The sequence below is a fragment of the Pristiophorus japonicus genome, chromosome 17 (assembly GCF_044704955.1).
Source record: "Pristiophorus japonicus isolate sPriJap1 chromosome 17, sPriJap1.hap1, whole genome shotgun sequence".
Lineage (NCBI taxonomy): Eukaryota > Metazoa > Chordata > Chondrichthyes > Pristiophoridae > Pristiophorus > Pristiophorus japonicus.
The window spans coordinates 34,880,051-34,896,261 of record NC_091993.1 but is presented as its reverse complement, the minus strand read 5'-3'; the positions used below and the strand labels follow the sequence as shown (position 1 = coordinate 34,896,261).

At 45.7% G+C, this 16,211-nt stretch overlaps 1 protein-coding gene across 2 annotated transcripts in view; it reads left to right on the top strand.

Annotated features, from left to right (window-relative positions):
* Positions 1-16,211, top strand: part of trpm7 (transient receptor potential cation channel, subfamily M, member 7) — a 147,584-nt gene that overhangs the window by 68,800 nt on the left and 62,573 nt on the right. For both annotated transcript variants that reach the window (XM_070858629.1, XM_070858628.1), the window contains 9 exons: positions 259-433; positions 777-900; positions 4,295-4,367; positions 7,127-7,227; positions 7,558-7,692; positions 9,265-9,318; positions 10,082-10,222; positions 13,421-13,555; positions 14,759-15,039. In XM_070858629.1, coding sequence (XP_070714730.1) covers positions 259-433; positions 777-900; positions 4,295-4,367; positions 7,127-7,227; positions 7,558-7,692; positions 9,265-9,318; positions 10,082-10,222; positions 13,421-13,555; positions 14,759-15,039 — 1,219 coding nt within the window. The remainder of the gene's footprint in view (positions 1-258; positions 434-776; positions 901-4,294; positions 4,368-7,126; positions 7,228-7,557; positions 7,693-9,264; positions 9,319-10,081; positions 10,223-13,420; positions 13,556-14,758; positions 15,040-16,211) is intronic.

Below are 16,211 nucleotides of genomic sequence, written 5' to 3'. Positions count from 1 at the left end.
CATTTTGCAATCACCTGCAATGGCTTCTCTTCTCGCTCCTGCAACTTACCTCTGGTGTCCCCCAAGGATCAATCCTTAGCCCCCTCCTATTTCTCATCTACATGTTGCCCCTTGGCAACATTATCCGAAAACACAGCATCCAAGGCACTATATAAACTCAAGTTGTTGTTGTGCTGTACGATTTTATGATTTTCTCTTTCCCCGCTAAGCATAAGTAAAAACAATGTTGCTTTGTTAATTTTTGCTTTGTTTTTACAGGGATTGGCCAAGGTGTACCAGTAGTTGCTTTGATATTTGAAGGTGGCCCGAATATGATCCCCACTGTACTGGAATACCTGCTGGAGAGCCCCCCAGTGCCTGTGGTGGTGTGTGAAGGAACGGGCCGAGCTGCAGACCTCCTGGCCTATGTGCACAAGCAGACTGAGGAGGGAGGGTAAGAGACTGATTTTTAACTTATTTTCTTCAAAACAGATGCTTTGCTGTAATATGTGCATAAGTGTCAGCTGTGGTTCAGTGGGCAGCACACTCGTCTCTGAGTCAGAAGGATGTGGGTTCAAGTCCCACTCCAGAAATTTGCCATACAAGAAATAGGAGCAGGAGTAGGCAATTCGGTGCCTGGAGCCAATTGGGACAAGATATTTTTCTCTATAGCAAGACTGAAATGCTTTTGAAATTATTTATTTTGTGTAACTTTTAGAGAATTTTTGTTGGTTCAACAACTGATTCAATGTTCTGACTTCTATGGTTAATGGGATTGGTGTTTTGTTCCCCTCTAGAATACTTCCAGATGGGTTGGAATTGGAAATCCTCACAACAATCAAAAAAACTTTCAACTTCAGCCAAAGTGAGGCACACCATCTATTCCAGACTCTGATGGAATGTATGAAGGCTAGAGAACTTGTAAGTTCCGTCACAAAAATATGCTGTGGTGGACCGGATGGTTCAGTGTTTCTGGAGTGTGGGTTTGAATCCAGCCCGTACCAATGGAATGGAATATGTCCACTCCCTGAACCTGAAGGAAGGAGTTTGGGTGAAGGCCCAGATTGCCACACACCAGTACAATAGCTGGCACTATGTGTTGGAAATAGGGAGAGCTGGCACTGGTGGTGTTGGGATGCTCAGGATGCATTGCTACGGCAGAGTACATGGCAGCAAAGCAGTGTTTGTGCAGGAGAAAAACATTGACGAGCCTGCCCATTCCAGCCACTCACACTGATTCTGAAATTAATAGCCGTGTGTTCCCTTACTTGTCCTTAAAACTTGCCATAGCTTTTTGTTCCACTACCACCACTGATAATCTGTTCCATCGTTCTGTCACCCTCTTTTTTAAAAAAAAGTACATAAATTTCCTGTTTTTTTGACCCCCTTCACTTTAAACTGTCCCCTAGATCTCAAATCCTGTGCTCCATCCTCCTCCTCCAGAGAGCTAAGTTCTCAGAGAAACAATCTTTGCTTAACTCAGGAAAGAAACTCTTGGCCTTTCTCTGGACTTCCTCCAATAATTCTACATCCTTCCTGTACTACGGAGAGCAAAACTGAACACAGTACTCCAGATGCAACATTAGCAAGGTTGAGTAGAGCCTCAGCATAACCCCCTTAGGCTTATCGATCACATCCCTCACTATGCGTCCCAACATTTTAATTTCTTTCTTCATTGCCCATGAAAACTGAGTCAGTGGTTTTCATGATCTATCTCAAAACAGTTCCGATCTCTCTCTTGCTGTGAATACCTCAAGCACATTGCCACTTAATAGATAAACCACATTCTCACTCGCTCTCTTTCTGCTAATTATTGTGACTTTATACTTATCTATGTAGCATAAGAACTTAATAGGGGCAGGTGTAGGCCGTTTGGCCCTTTGAGGCCCTTTGATCATGGCTGACCTTCTCCCTCAACTCCACCTTCCCGCAATATCCCTTGATTCCTTTAGTATCCAAAAATCTGTCGATCTCAGTCTTGAATGTACTCCACAACTGAGCATCCACAGCTCTCTGGGGTAGAGAATTCCAAAGATTCATAACACTTGGAGTGAAGAAATTTCTCATCAGTCCTAAATGGCCGGCCCCTTATTCTGAGACTGCGTGGACTCCACCCATTTATCTCAACGGTTTCACACCCTCTTGAACTCTCTCTTCAAAGTTCTTTTCAACTTTCCCTTATGGCACTTGTTGACTGTGTCTCGTGCCAGTATTTAGCGCTTTGGGCTGCATTCACAAGCAATCCGACTCCAAGAAGACTCGATCCAGATGAGCTGGGGGCTGCTACCGGCCTCTCACCGTTCACAGGCCAAGCCTCGATCAGAAGGACTTGGGGCCCCGGAGCGTGGTTGGAGAAAGAGGTCTTCTATACGTCACATTTCCCATGCCTGCCAGACGAGCGGGGATTCAGCGCTGGCTCTTCCCTCTTCACTCGCAGTTACTAGGGGAATACTTGGTTTCTTTTCCTCCGCTTAGTAATATGCTTAAATTCAGTAAGTTGTCACGTCTGATCTGAGGTCGTAGGCAGAAAGGTATAATAGGTGCCGGCTGGCATCTCCAGCAGAACAACACACACACCGCTGTCCAAGACCAACCCGGCCAGGCTAGTGCAGGTGGACGGGTGAGCTGGAGCCCGGGCTTGGCTCGCACCATTCCAGAGTCTCGATTCAGAGAGAGAGCGCACGCGCGCCAGAGGGACCGGCGACATTGGAGAGAGACCCCTAGTTCTAGACTCCCCAGCTAGGGGAAACAACCTCTCAGCAGCTACCCTATCAAACCCTGCGCCCTGTCCAGATTCCTTGAATTTATTGCACATTGGTCAGTCACTGCACCCAGTGTAGTGCGCACGAGGGCGAGTATATAACTGATGTAGTAGAAACATGTATTGTGTGAAATGGGACAGAAACAAGGCTTTGCTTTCAAGGTTGCAATGGAGTATAAGAAAGAACCTGCATTTATTTAGCACATTTCACGACTTCAGAATAATCCAAAGTGCTTCACAGCCAATGAAGTACTGTTGTAATGTAGGAAGCGGGGCGGACAATTTGCACACAGCAAGGTCCCACAAATAGCAAAGAGATATGTTTGAGGGATAAATGTTGGGCAGTGGTAGAACTCTGTTCCTCTTGTAATAGTGCCGTGGAATTTTTATATACACCTGAGAAGACCAACCTGTCAGCTTAACTTCTCATCTGAAAAATCGCGCTCGCGGCACAGCGCTCCCTCAGCAGTGGCGCTCGCGGCACAGCGCTCCCTCAGCAGTGGCGCTCGCGGCACAGCGCTCCCTCAGCAGTGGCGCTCGCGGCACAGCGCTCCCTCAGCAGTGGCGCTCGCGGCACAGCGCTCCCTCAGCAGTGGCGCTCGCGGCACAGCGCTCCCTCAGCAGTGGCGCTCGCGGCACAGCGCTCCCTCAGCAGTGGCGCTCGCAGCACAGCGCTCCCTCAGCAGTGGCGCTCGCGGCACAGCGCTCCCTCAGCAGTGGCGCTCGCGGCACAGCGCTCCCTCGCGGCACAGCGCTCCCTCAGCAAGCGCTCTGAAGCATTGACATTGTTTCTGGATTGGAGCTGGAACCGGTGACCACCTGACTCGGAGGCAAAAATGTTATCTCTAAGCCAAGGCTGATATTCAAATGATGTGATGCAATCATAATGAGATATAGGTTTAATTTATATTTCCCCATTCCATACCCCACCCCATGGCAGAGATTTCATTCACATTATTGTTAGAGGGGGGCACTAAATGGAATCCAAATGCCTCCCACATAGTGGGAGGATCATTGTAACTTAAGCTACATCAGCACCCTTCCTGTGAAACACATTGTGCCAGTTACAGAGTGGAACTGCCAGAGGCATATTGTCACCCAGCCTCTTGACTGAGGTGCAAAATGATCTGATGAGAAGTCTGAGGTAATTAGCTTCAAAAGAAAATGTAGACGCAGTTTCAGATTCATTGACGGTTGCAGAAAATGATCTGGAATTGATTTGTATTGAGTACTTTGGAAAAGTCTTCATGTTGTGCTGCATTTGTAATTTCTGCATCTTGTGCTGTTCATATCTGTTTTCAGAGACTGGGCAATTGCTGAACTAGAATTGGTAGCATTCCCTGCAGATATTGAGTGAGGGCAGGTTTGGGCTCGGGTGAGAGAAAAGTCCATCTACTTGAATAGCTTGCCTGCACAAACCGTTGCTATGATAACAATTTGCATTTATATAGTACCTTTCATTTAGAATAAAATCCCCAAGCGCTTCATTAAGGAGAAAAGAGGGAATACTGAGCGTTAAGTCAGGATTTTGATCATTTAATTGTATGATTTCAGATCACGGTATATCACATTGGGGCAGAGGAACACCAAGATATCGATGTGGCCATTCTAACAGCGCTGCTAAAGGGCAAGTATTCTGGGCTTGAACAGCTTGCTTGGCATCCATTCTTAACCTCAGTTTACTGTACTGAAAGCTCAGTTTTGCTCTATCACGGTGAATAAATGCATTTATTGGTTAAAAATTCTAGCAAAGGGATGCTAAGAATCAAGTTTCAGATCTGCCTTTTGTTTACTTTTAGGTGTCTTATTGAAACTACTGGTTAATGCACTGTAGATACAAAGGGGCCAAGTTTCGGCCTGAGTTGCTCCTGTTTTTTTGGAGCAACTGGTTTAGAATGGAGTATCTTAGAAATTGCAATTCTCGGCATGTAGTTTGCTCCAGTTCTAGTCAGTCAAAACAGTTTCAGTTTGGAACAGATTTTTTTTTTCAAAAGGGGGCGTGTCCGGCCACTTCCGCCCGCTTTGAAAGTTGAGGCAGTGAAAACTTACTCCAAACTAACTTAGAATGGAGTAAGTGTAGATTTTTGTATGCTCAGTAAAACCTTGCCTACACTAAGAAAATCAAGCGTAGGGAGGTGGGGGGGAGGAGAAGAGAGGGAATGAGGGGGGGGGGAGGGAATGGGGGAGGGGGTGAAGAGGGAGTGGAGGGGGGGTGGAGGGGGGGGCGAGGAGAGGAGAGGGAGGGGAGGGAGGGGCAGGGGAGGGGCGGGGAGAGGGGAGGGGAGGGAGGTGAGGGGGGGGAGACGAGAGGGAGGAGGGAGTGGGGGGGGGGGAAGAGGAGTGAGAGGAGAGGGGAGGGGGGTGGAAGAGGAGAGGGCAGAGAGGGGAGTTGGGGGTGGGGGGAGAGGGAGGGGAGTGGGGGGGAGGAAGGAGAAGGAGAGGTTGGGAGAGGAGGGAGGGGGAAACAGGTAGGGGTGGGAGAGGAGGGAGTGTGGAGGGGAGCGGGAGGAGAGGGAGTGTGGAGGGGAGCGGGAGGAGTGTGGAGGGGAGCGGGAGGAGTGTGGAGGGGAGCGGGAGGAGTGTGGAGGGGAGCGGGAGGAGTGTGGAGGGGAGCGGGAGGAGTGTGGAGGGGAGCGGGAGGAGTGTGGAGGGGAGCGGGAGGAGTGTGGAGGGGAGCGGGAGGAGTGTGGAGGGGAGCGGGAGGAGTGTGGAGGGGAGCGGGAGGAGTGTGGAGGGGAGCGGGAGGAGTGTGGAGGGGAGCGGGAGGAGTGTGGAGGGGAGCGGGAGGAGTGTGGAGGGGAGCGGGAGGAGTGTGGAGGGGAGCGGGAGGAGTGTGGAGGGGAGCGGGAGGAGTGTGGAGGGGAGCGGGAGGAGTGTGGAGGGGAGCGGGAGGAGTGTGGAGGGGAGCGGGAGGAGTGTGGAGGGGAGCGGGAGGAGTGTGGAGGGGAGCGGGAGGAGTGTGGAGGGGAGCGGGAGGAGTGTGGAGGGGAGCGGGAGGAGTGTGGAGGGGAGCGGGAGGAGTGTGGAGGGGAGCGGGAGGGGAGCGGGGGGAGGGGAGCGAGCGGGGAGAGGAGGGGGTCGTCGGAGCGGGAGCTGGGGGCACTAGTGGGGGTTAGAGTGCCAGCTGGACCAGGGAGGTGCAGCCTGATCCTTGCAGCTCCAGTGAGGCCATTCGGCCAGGGCTAATGGCTGCGTGCTTCGGGCCCCTCCCACACAGTTTCGGCGCCTGGAGCAACTGCACATGCGCGCCCACTGTAGCGCCTGTGCAGAGGTCCCGGCACTGATTTCAGCGCAGGGACCTGGCTCCGCCCCCCACAGCTCATGCTGCACTGCACCGTGCTGCAAAGGACCTGCAGGTTTTTTTTGGCGCACTTTCGGCCGCGAAAAACGGGCGTCGGCGCAGCCCGAAATTTGGGCCCAAAGTGTGAGATGCTGAGTAATTATTCACAAAAGCTTTTGGTCAGTGATCACTACCAAATACTGATCTCTGTAGATTCAAGCTTTCTACCAGTGAAATGCAACCAAAAATGGTGTGGGTGATGGAAGGAGTGGGCCATGTGTGAGAAAAAGATATTGCGGTATTCATGAAATAAAGCAGGTTGTGCTGCTAATCACATGTACATTTCGATGGAAACAATTGATATATGAATATAAGGTAGTCATAAACCACAGTGACATTAAGCCACATAGCTTGCAAACTTAGAAATTCACTTGTACAGAATTGTATATCTGTTTTAATACCACATTAACTTAAATTTTAAATAATGAATATAGGTCAAAATAGTTTCTGTGCTTTGCAGATAGACTTTGCAGTGCAGCAGGACAGAAGAGAGTTGTACGGGTTTGAAGCTGAGTGATGTGGCCGAGATCCTGAATCCTACTTTACAAGCTGTGGTGTTGACTACACTATTCAGATTCTGGGAAGTGGGAAGTCACAGGAATATCAAAGTCCAGAATGAGACAGGATAGGTACACAGGAATAAGAGCAAATAACTCTCTGTGCAGCCAAAAGCTACCTATGTGATGGCTAAGAGCTAGAGTAATGATTTGAGTAAAAAGATAATTTGTGGTAGGAATGAAAGTAGTAAGAATTGATCTTACTTGGGTTATTATTTTGACTGGTGTGTAAGAAAGGCTGTCCGTGAATTCAAGGTAAAACTAAGACTACAGTTGGCATTTTATTTTTGTTCATCCTCTGGCCTGAGTCTGAACTCAGCAACAGTCTAAAGTTAACCAGCTTGTGTGATTGTATCTAGAAGCTGTGAAGTAGTTCTGGCAGTAGCTGTGGCATGTATAGCACGAAATAATATATTGTATCTTTTCCACACTCTGCTCCAAATAGTAAGTTAGTGTGTCTCACTGAAGCTCTTAACTCTTTCAATTCAGGTACCAATTCATCTGCGTTTGATCAATTGATTTTAACTCTCGCCTGGGACAGAGTGGACATTGCCAAGAACCATGCGTTTGTTTATGGGCAGCAGTGGATGGTATGTAAACATTGACATTCTAGACAACCTTTGAGGATAGGGCTACATGCAGCATAGGAGCAACATTAATATTTCTTTAAGTGGATTTATTACTTTATTTTGTCTTTACACAGACAGAGAAAATACATATAAAGATAACAAGGGGATTCTTTTGCTTATGACCTGTGAAATTCTAACCTCATATATTTATATATTTTTTCCTTCTAATGTTTAATATTGCTGTCCCATTTAGAAACCATTGTGAACATTGAGCCGAGCTGATGCTCTGGCCGTTGAGGTTGTTGAGTGCAGCGTCAGACTGCTATTGCTGATTTTTGTTGAATGTTGCAGGTTGGATCACTGGAGCAAGCAATGTTGGATGCTCTTGTCATGGACCGAGTGGAATTTGTGAAACTCCTTATTGAGAATGGAGTTAGCATGCACAAGTTTCTCACAATCCCTAGGCTCGAAGAGCTGTACAACACAGTAAGTGTGAGGAATGGTTTATGTTCTGAAGTCCCAAATACAGCAAAATTTATGTCGAGTGCTCAAATTGAATGATTATAGAGAATAATATTTGAGATTTCAGGTTTAGTATAGCATTTTGCAAATTATTGGTAGAATCACAAATATTGGTAACTGTACTAACACCAAATTAAGGGGTTGATTAAATTATTGATTAATAGAATCATTACAGCACGGGAGGAGGCCAATCGGCCCGTCGAGCCCGTGCTGGCTCTCTGCAAGAGCACCTCAGCCAGTCCCAATCCCCTGACCTTTCTCCGTAGCCCTGCAATTTTTTTTCTTTCAGGCACTTATCTAATTCCCTTTTTAAAGCCACAATTGAATCTCCCTCCACCACCCATTCAGGCTGTGCATTCCAGATCCTACCCACTTGCTGTGTAAAAAATGTTTTCCTCATGTCGCCTTTGGATCTTCTGCCAGTCATCTTAAATCTGTGTCCTCTGGTTCTCCACCCTTCCGCCAATGGGAACAGTTTCTCTCTTTCTACTGTCTAGACCCTTCATGATTTTGAAGACCTCGATCAAATCTCTCCTCAATCTTCTCTGTTAAGGAGAACAACTCCAGTCTATCCACAAAACTGATGTCCCTTATCCCTAGGACCATTCTTGTAAATCATTTCTGCATCCTCTCTAAAGCCTTCACATCCTTCCTAAAGTGTGATACCCAGAATTGGACGCATTACTCCCGTTGCGGCTGAACCAGTGTTTTATAAAGGTTCATCATAAGTTCCTTGCTTTTGTACTCTATGCCTATATTTATACAGCCCAGGATCTCGTATGCTTTTTTAACTGCTTTCTCAACATGTCCTGTCACTGTCAACAATTTGTGCACATATACCCCCAGGTTTCTCTGTTCTGCATCCCCCTTTAGGATTGTATCCTTTAGTTTATATTGCCTTCCCGCGTTCTTCCTACCAAAATATATCACTTTGTACTTTTCTGCGCTAAACCTCATCTGCCACGCCCATTCCACCAGCCTGCTTGCCCTCTTGAAGTCAATCACTATCCTCTTCACTGTTCACTAAACTTCCAAGTTTTGTCATCTGCAAATTTTGAACTAGTGCCCTGTACACCCCAGTCCTAATCATGAATATATATCAAGAAAAGCAGTGGTGCAAGTACCGTTCCCGGGGGAACACCATTGTATACCTTCCTCCCATGCGAAAAACAACCGTTCACTACTACACTCTGTGTCCTGACCCTGAGCTAATTGTATCCATGCTGCCACTGTCACACTTTATAATAGAATCAAAGGATTTTTAGATTTCTTTTCATAGCTAATCCTTGTTTTTCGCCTGTACTTAGTGTGACGAAGATTAGGGCTACTTAATACAAACTTAATAAGGATTGCACTTTTATGGTTTTCATATACAAGTTACTATACTTAAAGTAATTTGTTGGCTGTCCAGAACTTTGTGTCATCCGGCAAACGTGATGGCCATTATATAAATACTTGTTCTTTCTGCCCTTCCTTCCCACCCTTCGCTGTTTAGAAATACTGCATTTGTTTTATTTTAGTGCTCTTTCTTTGCAGAAACAAGGGCCAATTAATCCAACACTACTTCATCTAGTGAGAGATGTTAAACAGGTAATTCTTCTCCTGCTTATCTCCGAGCTGCAAGGTCACACGCTGTGATCCAGGACCAGCATTTAACAGTTTTTAAATGTGTATAGCATACCTGTCAGATTGTTACAAAGACCATTGTAAACTAATGTGTCCATGAGGCAGGGCTCTTGCTGTCGATGTATAATTGTAGAAAAAGATTGCGTGCAGGAGCATCCTGGTTTGTGTAAAGGTTATTGCTGAACACATTTATGACATTTTTATAAGAGCATTTAAAAGACATTCAGAGTAACTATTGCTCTACCTTTGTGCGTTGCCCAATGGTCACATTGAAGCAATAATTGAACAATAATTGATGCTTGGCAACATCTGAAGAATTGTATTTGTCAGAGCTAAATGATTTTAGTGATCAGGTATTTAACTCTGACAATTTAACTGTTCTCGTGTCAGTCTTAGCAACTCCTTTAGTTTCCTTAATAGGATCATCAGCACGTGACATCTAAACAAACCTATTCCTATGCAAAAGACAGGTAAAGTAAAATGGTTGTTAATTGTGATTTAAAAAAAAGAACTCTTGTTGGAAAGACTCCCCAGGAAAGATTTGATGAACATATTAAAATGAATAAAAGGTTTATCTACTTCTACATCAGTTGACAGCAATAAGGTAGTTCTTGGGTGTAGCATAGTTCACCATCTCTAACTTGCCTTAAACCAATGGAGTTTCACATTTTCCGTGCACCTTGTGAATTGTGCGCTGTAGATGTACTGTAATACTTTTTTTTCTTAGGGGAACCTCCCTTCAGATTATAAAATCACTTTGATTGATGTGGGTCTCGTCATCGAATACCTTATGGGCGGAACTTATCGATGTACTTACACGAGAAAACGTTTCAGAATTATCTACAACAATCTCCATGGAAACAATAGGGTATGTTTGTTTTCCGGAATATCTCACTACAAGTACCAGAAATGTAATGAACTGCCCAAGGTCATGATCGAGAAATGAGGGCAAGGCGAGGCTCGTTGAACATTTTAAAAGCAGTGAGGATCTTTTTTTAAAGCAAAATGTAAAGTTGACCTGTTCTGTGCTGCAACATAGTCGGATACAAGCTATTGTCTAACATTCCCCATGCAAAAAGTTAGCCTTGTTAGCTCTCAGCCTTGCCATTGGGACTGAAGTAATTGTCCTAAATTACTTAACTGTTCTAAAGGGAGATCTGTACACTGTTGCTGCATTGATTGTTTTTTAATTTCCATCTTGGGCCGTTTAAACCACTGCTGGGCTTTGTCGAGCAACAGTCATTTGGCATAGAACTCATCCTTAAGTCAGTCCCTGTGAGGTGGTGTTCTACCACTGTAACAACAACTTGTATTTAATGTAGTGAAACGTCCCAAGGTGCTTCACAGGAGTATTATGCGATAAAAATTTGACACTTGGCCACATAAGTAGAAATTAGCACAGGTGATCAAAAGCTTGGTCAAAGAGATATGTTTTAAGGAGTGTCTTAAAGGAGGAAAGAGAGGTGGAGAGGTTTAGGCAAGGCATTCCAGAGCTTGAGGCCTAGGCCACCAATGGTTGAGTGATTACAATCAGGGATGTTCAGAAGAGCAGAATTAAAGGAGTGCAGATAACTCGGGGGGTGGGGCTGGAGGAGATTAGAGATGGGGGGGAGGGGTTGTGGGGCTGGAGGAGATTAGAGATTGGGAGGGGCGAGGCCATGGAGTAAGGATGAACATTTTGAAATTGAGGTGTTGCTTAACCAGAAGCCAATGTAGGTCAACGAGCACAGGGGTGATGGGTGAGCGGGACTTGGTGCGAGTTAGAACACTGGCAGCTGAGTTTTGGATCAGCTCCAGTTTACGTCGGGTAGAATGTGGGAGGCCAGCCAGGAGTGCGTTGGAATAGTCAAGTCTAGAGATAACAAAGGCATGGATGAGAGCTTTAGCAGCCGATGAGCTGAGGCAAGGGGGGGAGACAGGCAATGTTACAGAGGTGGAAATAGGCTGTCTTAGTTATGCTGCATACTGTAGACTTGTGACTTCTGTTGGCAAGGACTTAGAATTCATCTCCATAGTGACCAGTTGTTTGTAGTTGTATCTCTAAGAAGTAATTTGTGATTTGGTTCAATGGAGTGTCCAGTCCTATGGACAGGCATCTAATAATTTCCACTTTAGATAAGACAGTAGTAATTTAAGTATGTTAAACATCGAAATAAAACTTTGTCAATAGATGCTGAGGAGTAAGCGAATCATAGAATTTCACAGCACAGAGCGAAACCATTTAGCCACTTCTCATAGAGCTACCCCCTTCGTCTCATACCCTCCCCTTTCCCCATACCCTTTTAATTATTTATTTTTCAAATATTTATCTCTCTCCCTTTTAAAAAATAATTATGGATGTGGCTTGCAGCATTGTTTCTGTTTGGGCATTTCATATCCCTTCATTCTTTGTTTCAAATATTCTCCTACTTCCTTTGGTGATTTAATGTCGTCATCATCATAGGCAGTCCCTCGGAATCGAGGAGGACTTGCTTCCACTCTTATGAGTTCTTTGGTGGCTGAACAGTCCAATACGAGAACCACAAACTCTTGTCACAGGTGGGGCAGATAATCGTTGAGAGGAGGGGTGGGTGGGACTGGTTTGCCGCACGCTCTTTCCTCTGCCTATATTTGATTTCTGCATGCTCTCGGCGATGCGACTCGAGGTGCCCTCCCGGATGCACTTCCTCCGCTTAGGGCGGTCTCTGGCCAGGGACTCCCAGGTGTCAGTAGGGATGTTGCACTTTATCAGGGACGTTTTGAGGGTGTCCTTGTATTATTTCCTCTGCCCACCTTTGGCTCGTTTGCTGTGAAGGAGTTCTGAGTAGAGCGCTTGCTTTGGGAGTCTTGTGTCGGCGGAGCTGATCAAGTGTGGTCAGTGCTTCAATGCTGGGGATGTTGGCCTGGCCGAGAACACTGATGTTGGTGCGTCTGTCCTCCCAGGGGATTTGTAGGATCTTGCAGAGACATCGTTGGTGGTATTTCTCCAGCGACTTGAGTTGTCTGCTGTACATGGTCCATGTCTCTGAGCCAGGTATTACTATAGTCCTGTAGACCATGAGCTTGGTCTGGTCTTCAAACACTTTTCCTGAGGCGGCCAAAGGCTGCACTGGCGCACTGGAGGTGGTGTTGAATCTCATCGTCAATGCCTGCTCTTGTTAAGAGGCTCCCGAGGTATGGGAAATGGTCCACATTGCCCAGGGCCGCGTCGTGGATCTTGATGACTGGGGGGCAGTGCTGTGCGGCGAGGACAGGCTGGTGGAGGACCTTTGTCTTATGGATGTTTAGCGTAAGGCCCATGCTCTCATACACCTCAGTAAATACGTCGATTGTGTCCTGGAGTTCAGCTTCTGTATGTGTGCAGAAGCAGGCGTCGTCCGTGTACTGTAGCTCGACGACAGAGGTCGGGGTGGTGTTGGACCTGGCCTGATTTAATGTATGTCCTCACTGACTGTCTCTCTAAACTCTGAACCTTCCAGTCTTTCTGTTCTTTTATTCAAAAATAGTTTTATCATTTAATGTATATGTGACTTCTGTATTCTTCCTCCTCAAATATATCACCTCACATCTTCCTGCATTACATTTCACGTAGCATCCATCGGCCCAATCTACTAGTCTGGCTATATCCTCCTGAAGTTGCTTACACTGCTCTTAATTGTTCAGCGGGGTACGGTAGTGTAGTGGTTATTTTATTGGACCAGTAATTCAGGTGTCTGGATGAATAATCCAGAAAAATGAGTTCAACTCCCATTGTGGCAATTTGAATTCAGTTTTCTTTCAAAAACGCTGGAAATAAAAAAACTGGTCTCAGTAAAAGTGACCATAAAGCTGTTGGGTTGTAGTAAAAACCCAACTGATTGGTTGGCCTTTTCGGGAAAGAAACCTTCCATCCTTCCATCCTTCCATCCTTGCCTGGTCTGGCCTATATGTGACTTCAGTCCCATACCAGAACTGCAAGATGGTGCGTCAGCCCCAAATACTAAACCCAAGCAACACTGTGGAACATCACTGGTATTTTTAACTTTTAATGAGCATGGAACAGTCAAGAACATTCTCTAACAACCATTCTTTTATGTTTTTAATCCAGAGATTTGGACGGGTTTCATCAAGTAGTATACCTCAGCTTCGCAAACACCAGGAGTCGCTGACTAATCGAGCAGACAAAAAAGAGAAGACTCGACACAATCACTTCATTAAGACTGCACAGCCTTACAAACCCAAGGTACCGGGCACTGCACAACAAAGCATCAGCAAATATCTTTCAAACATGGCAGCTAGTTTGTGGGCTGTACGTACTGCTTGTTGCATCTCAAGCCCAGGCCTTTGAAAGGACTCTGAGGCACCAGCTGAGCTCCTCTGTCACACTGGGTGTTCAGAGGTTTAGAACATAAAAACATAAGAAATGGGAGCAGGAGGCGGCCACCTGGCCCCTTGAGCCTCATCTCAGTTTTAAATGGGCGGCCCCTTATTCTGTGACTATGCCCCCTAGTTTAAGTTTCCCCTATGAGTGGAAATATCCTCTCTGCATCCACGTTGTCGAGCCCTCTCATTATCTTATATGTTTCAATAAGATCACCTCTCATTCTTCTGAACTCCAATGTGTATAGGCTCAACCTATCCTCATAAGTCAACCCCCTCCTCTCCGGAATCAACCTAGTGAACCTTCTCTGAACAGCCTCCAATGCAAATATATCCTTCCTTAAATACGGAGACCAAAACTGTATGCAGTACTCCAGGTGTGGCCTCACCAACATCCTGTACAGGTGTAGCAGAACTTCTCTGCTTTTATACTCTATCCCCCTTGCAATAAAGGCCAACATTCCATTTGCCTTCCTGATCACTTGCTGTACCTGCATACGAACGTTTTGTGTTTCATGCATAAGGACCCCCAGGTCGCTGTACTGCAACACTTTGCAATTTTTCTCCATTTAAATTATAATTTGCTTTTCTATTATTTCTGCCAAAGTGGATAACCTCACATTTTCCCACATTATACTCCATCGAGGGTGGGGGCAACCATTTGCAATTTGTATAAACATTTAAATTTTTTTTACAATTCAAGTTCATATTTTCAGTCTCCTCCTGAAGAAAGCTTTTGCAATTTACAGGCACAGCCATTTAGTTTTATTGAAGTAAGGAGCTTCAGGATTCTGCCTGCTACAATCTGTGTACGTGTGCTTTCAGTCCTGCAATCCAATTAACTGTTGCTTACCTAATTGAAATATTTTTCTCTGTCTGGAATCTTTTGAAGCTTTGCAAGAATTTGATTGAGCTCAGAAAACCATGCACTATTTTGAAAAATACACCGTGGTAAATTAGAAACCAATTTGATCTTGCATCACAGAACAGGTGGCTGTTATTGCCGCCTTCTGTTCTAGCCTGTAATTAGCTGAACAAAATGCTGACTCTGTTTCTGCTCTTTCAGCCTGAATCCTCTGTTGACCAGGGGAAGAAAAAGAGAACCAAAGATGAAATTGTGGACATTGATGACCCAGAGACCAAGCGTTTTCCCTATCCTTTCAATGAGCTACTAGTGTGGGCCGTACTAATGAAGCGGCAGAAGATGGCCATGTTCTTCTGGCAACATGGAGAAGAGTCCATGGCCAAGGCTTTAGTTGCATGCAAGCTGAATCGATCCATGTCCTATGAGGCAAAACAGAGTGATGTGGTTGATGATACTTCTGAAGAACTGAAACAGTCTTCTAGGTCAGTAGTTGTAAAGTGCACAAAATGCTCAGTTTATAAGTTATCCCAGGGCTTTTGTGCTCAGTGCTGGGGAAAGGCTTTTATTAGAACAATGCACCCTCACATTAATCAAATATTGAGCCTGAACCATGCACCGATTCACTTCAAATTTACATCCCATTTTTGCACATCATCCTTCTAGACTATGCTACATCCGTCTTCCAGGGCTAGTAGTGTCCTGATCCCAGCATATTCTGCCTTGTGTGTGAGAAAAGCACAAGTAGATTCACCTGTCGGTTTTCCATCTCTCCAATTCAGGAAGCGCCATCTCTCCCCTTGATAACATAAGAACATAAGAAATAGGAGCAGGAGTAGGCCATACGGCCCCTCGAGCCTGCTCTGCCATTCAATAAGATCATGGCTGATCTGATGGACTCGGCTCCACCTCCCTGCCTGCTCCCCATAATCCCTTATCCCCTTATCTTTTAAGAAACTGTCTATTTCTGTCTTAAAGTTATTCAATGTCCCAGCTTCCACAGCTATCTGAGGCAGCGAATTCCACAGATTTACAACCCTCAGAAGAAATTTCTCCTCATCTCCGTTTTAAATGGGCAGCCCCTTATTCTAAGATCATGCCCTCTAGTTCTAGTCTCCCCCATCAGTGGAAACATCCTCTCTTCATCCACCTTGTCAAGCCCCCTCATAATCTTATACGTTTCTCTGAGATCACCTCTCATTCTTCTGAATTCCAATGAGGAGAGGCCCAACCTACTCAACCTTTCCTCATAAGTCAACCCCTTCATCTCCGGAATCAACCTAGTGAACCTTCTCTGAACTGCCTCCAAAGCAAGTATATCCTTTCGTAAATACGGAAACCAAAACTGCACGCAGTATTCCAGGTGTGGCCTCACCAATACCCTGTACATCTGTAGCAAGATCTCCCTGCTTTTATACTCCATCCCCTTTGCAATAAAGGCCAAGATTCCATTGCCCTTTCTGATCACTTGCTCTGCCTGCATACTATCCTTTTGTGTTTCATGCACAAGTGCCCCCAGGTCCCGCTGTACTGCAGCACTTTGCAATCTTTCTCCATTTAAATAATAACTTGCTCTTTGATTTTTTTTGCCAAAGTGCATGACCTCGTACTTTCCAACATTATACTCCATCTGCCAAATTTTTGCCACTTAGCCTGT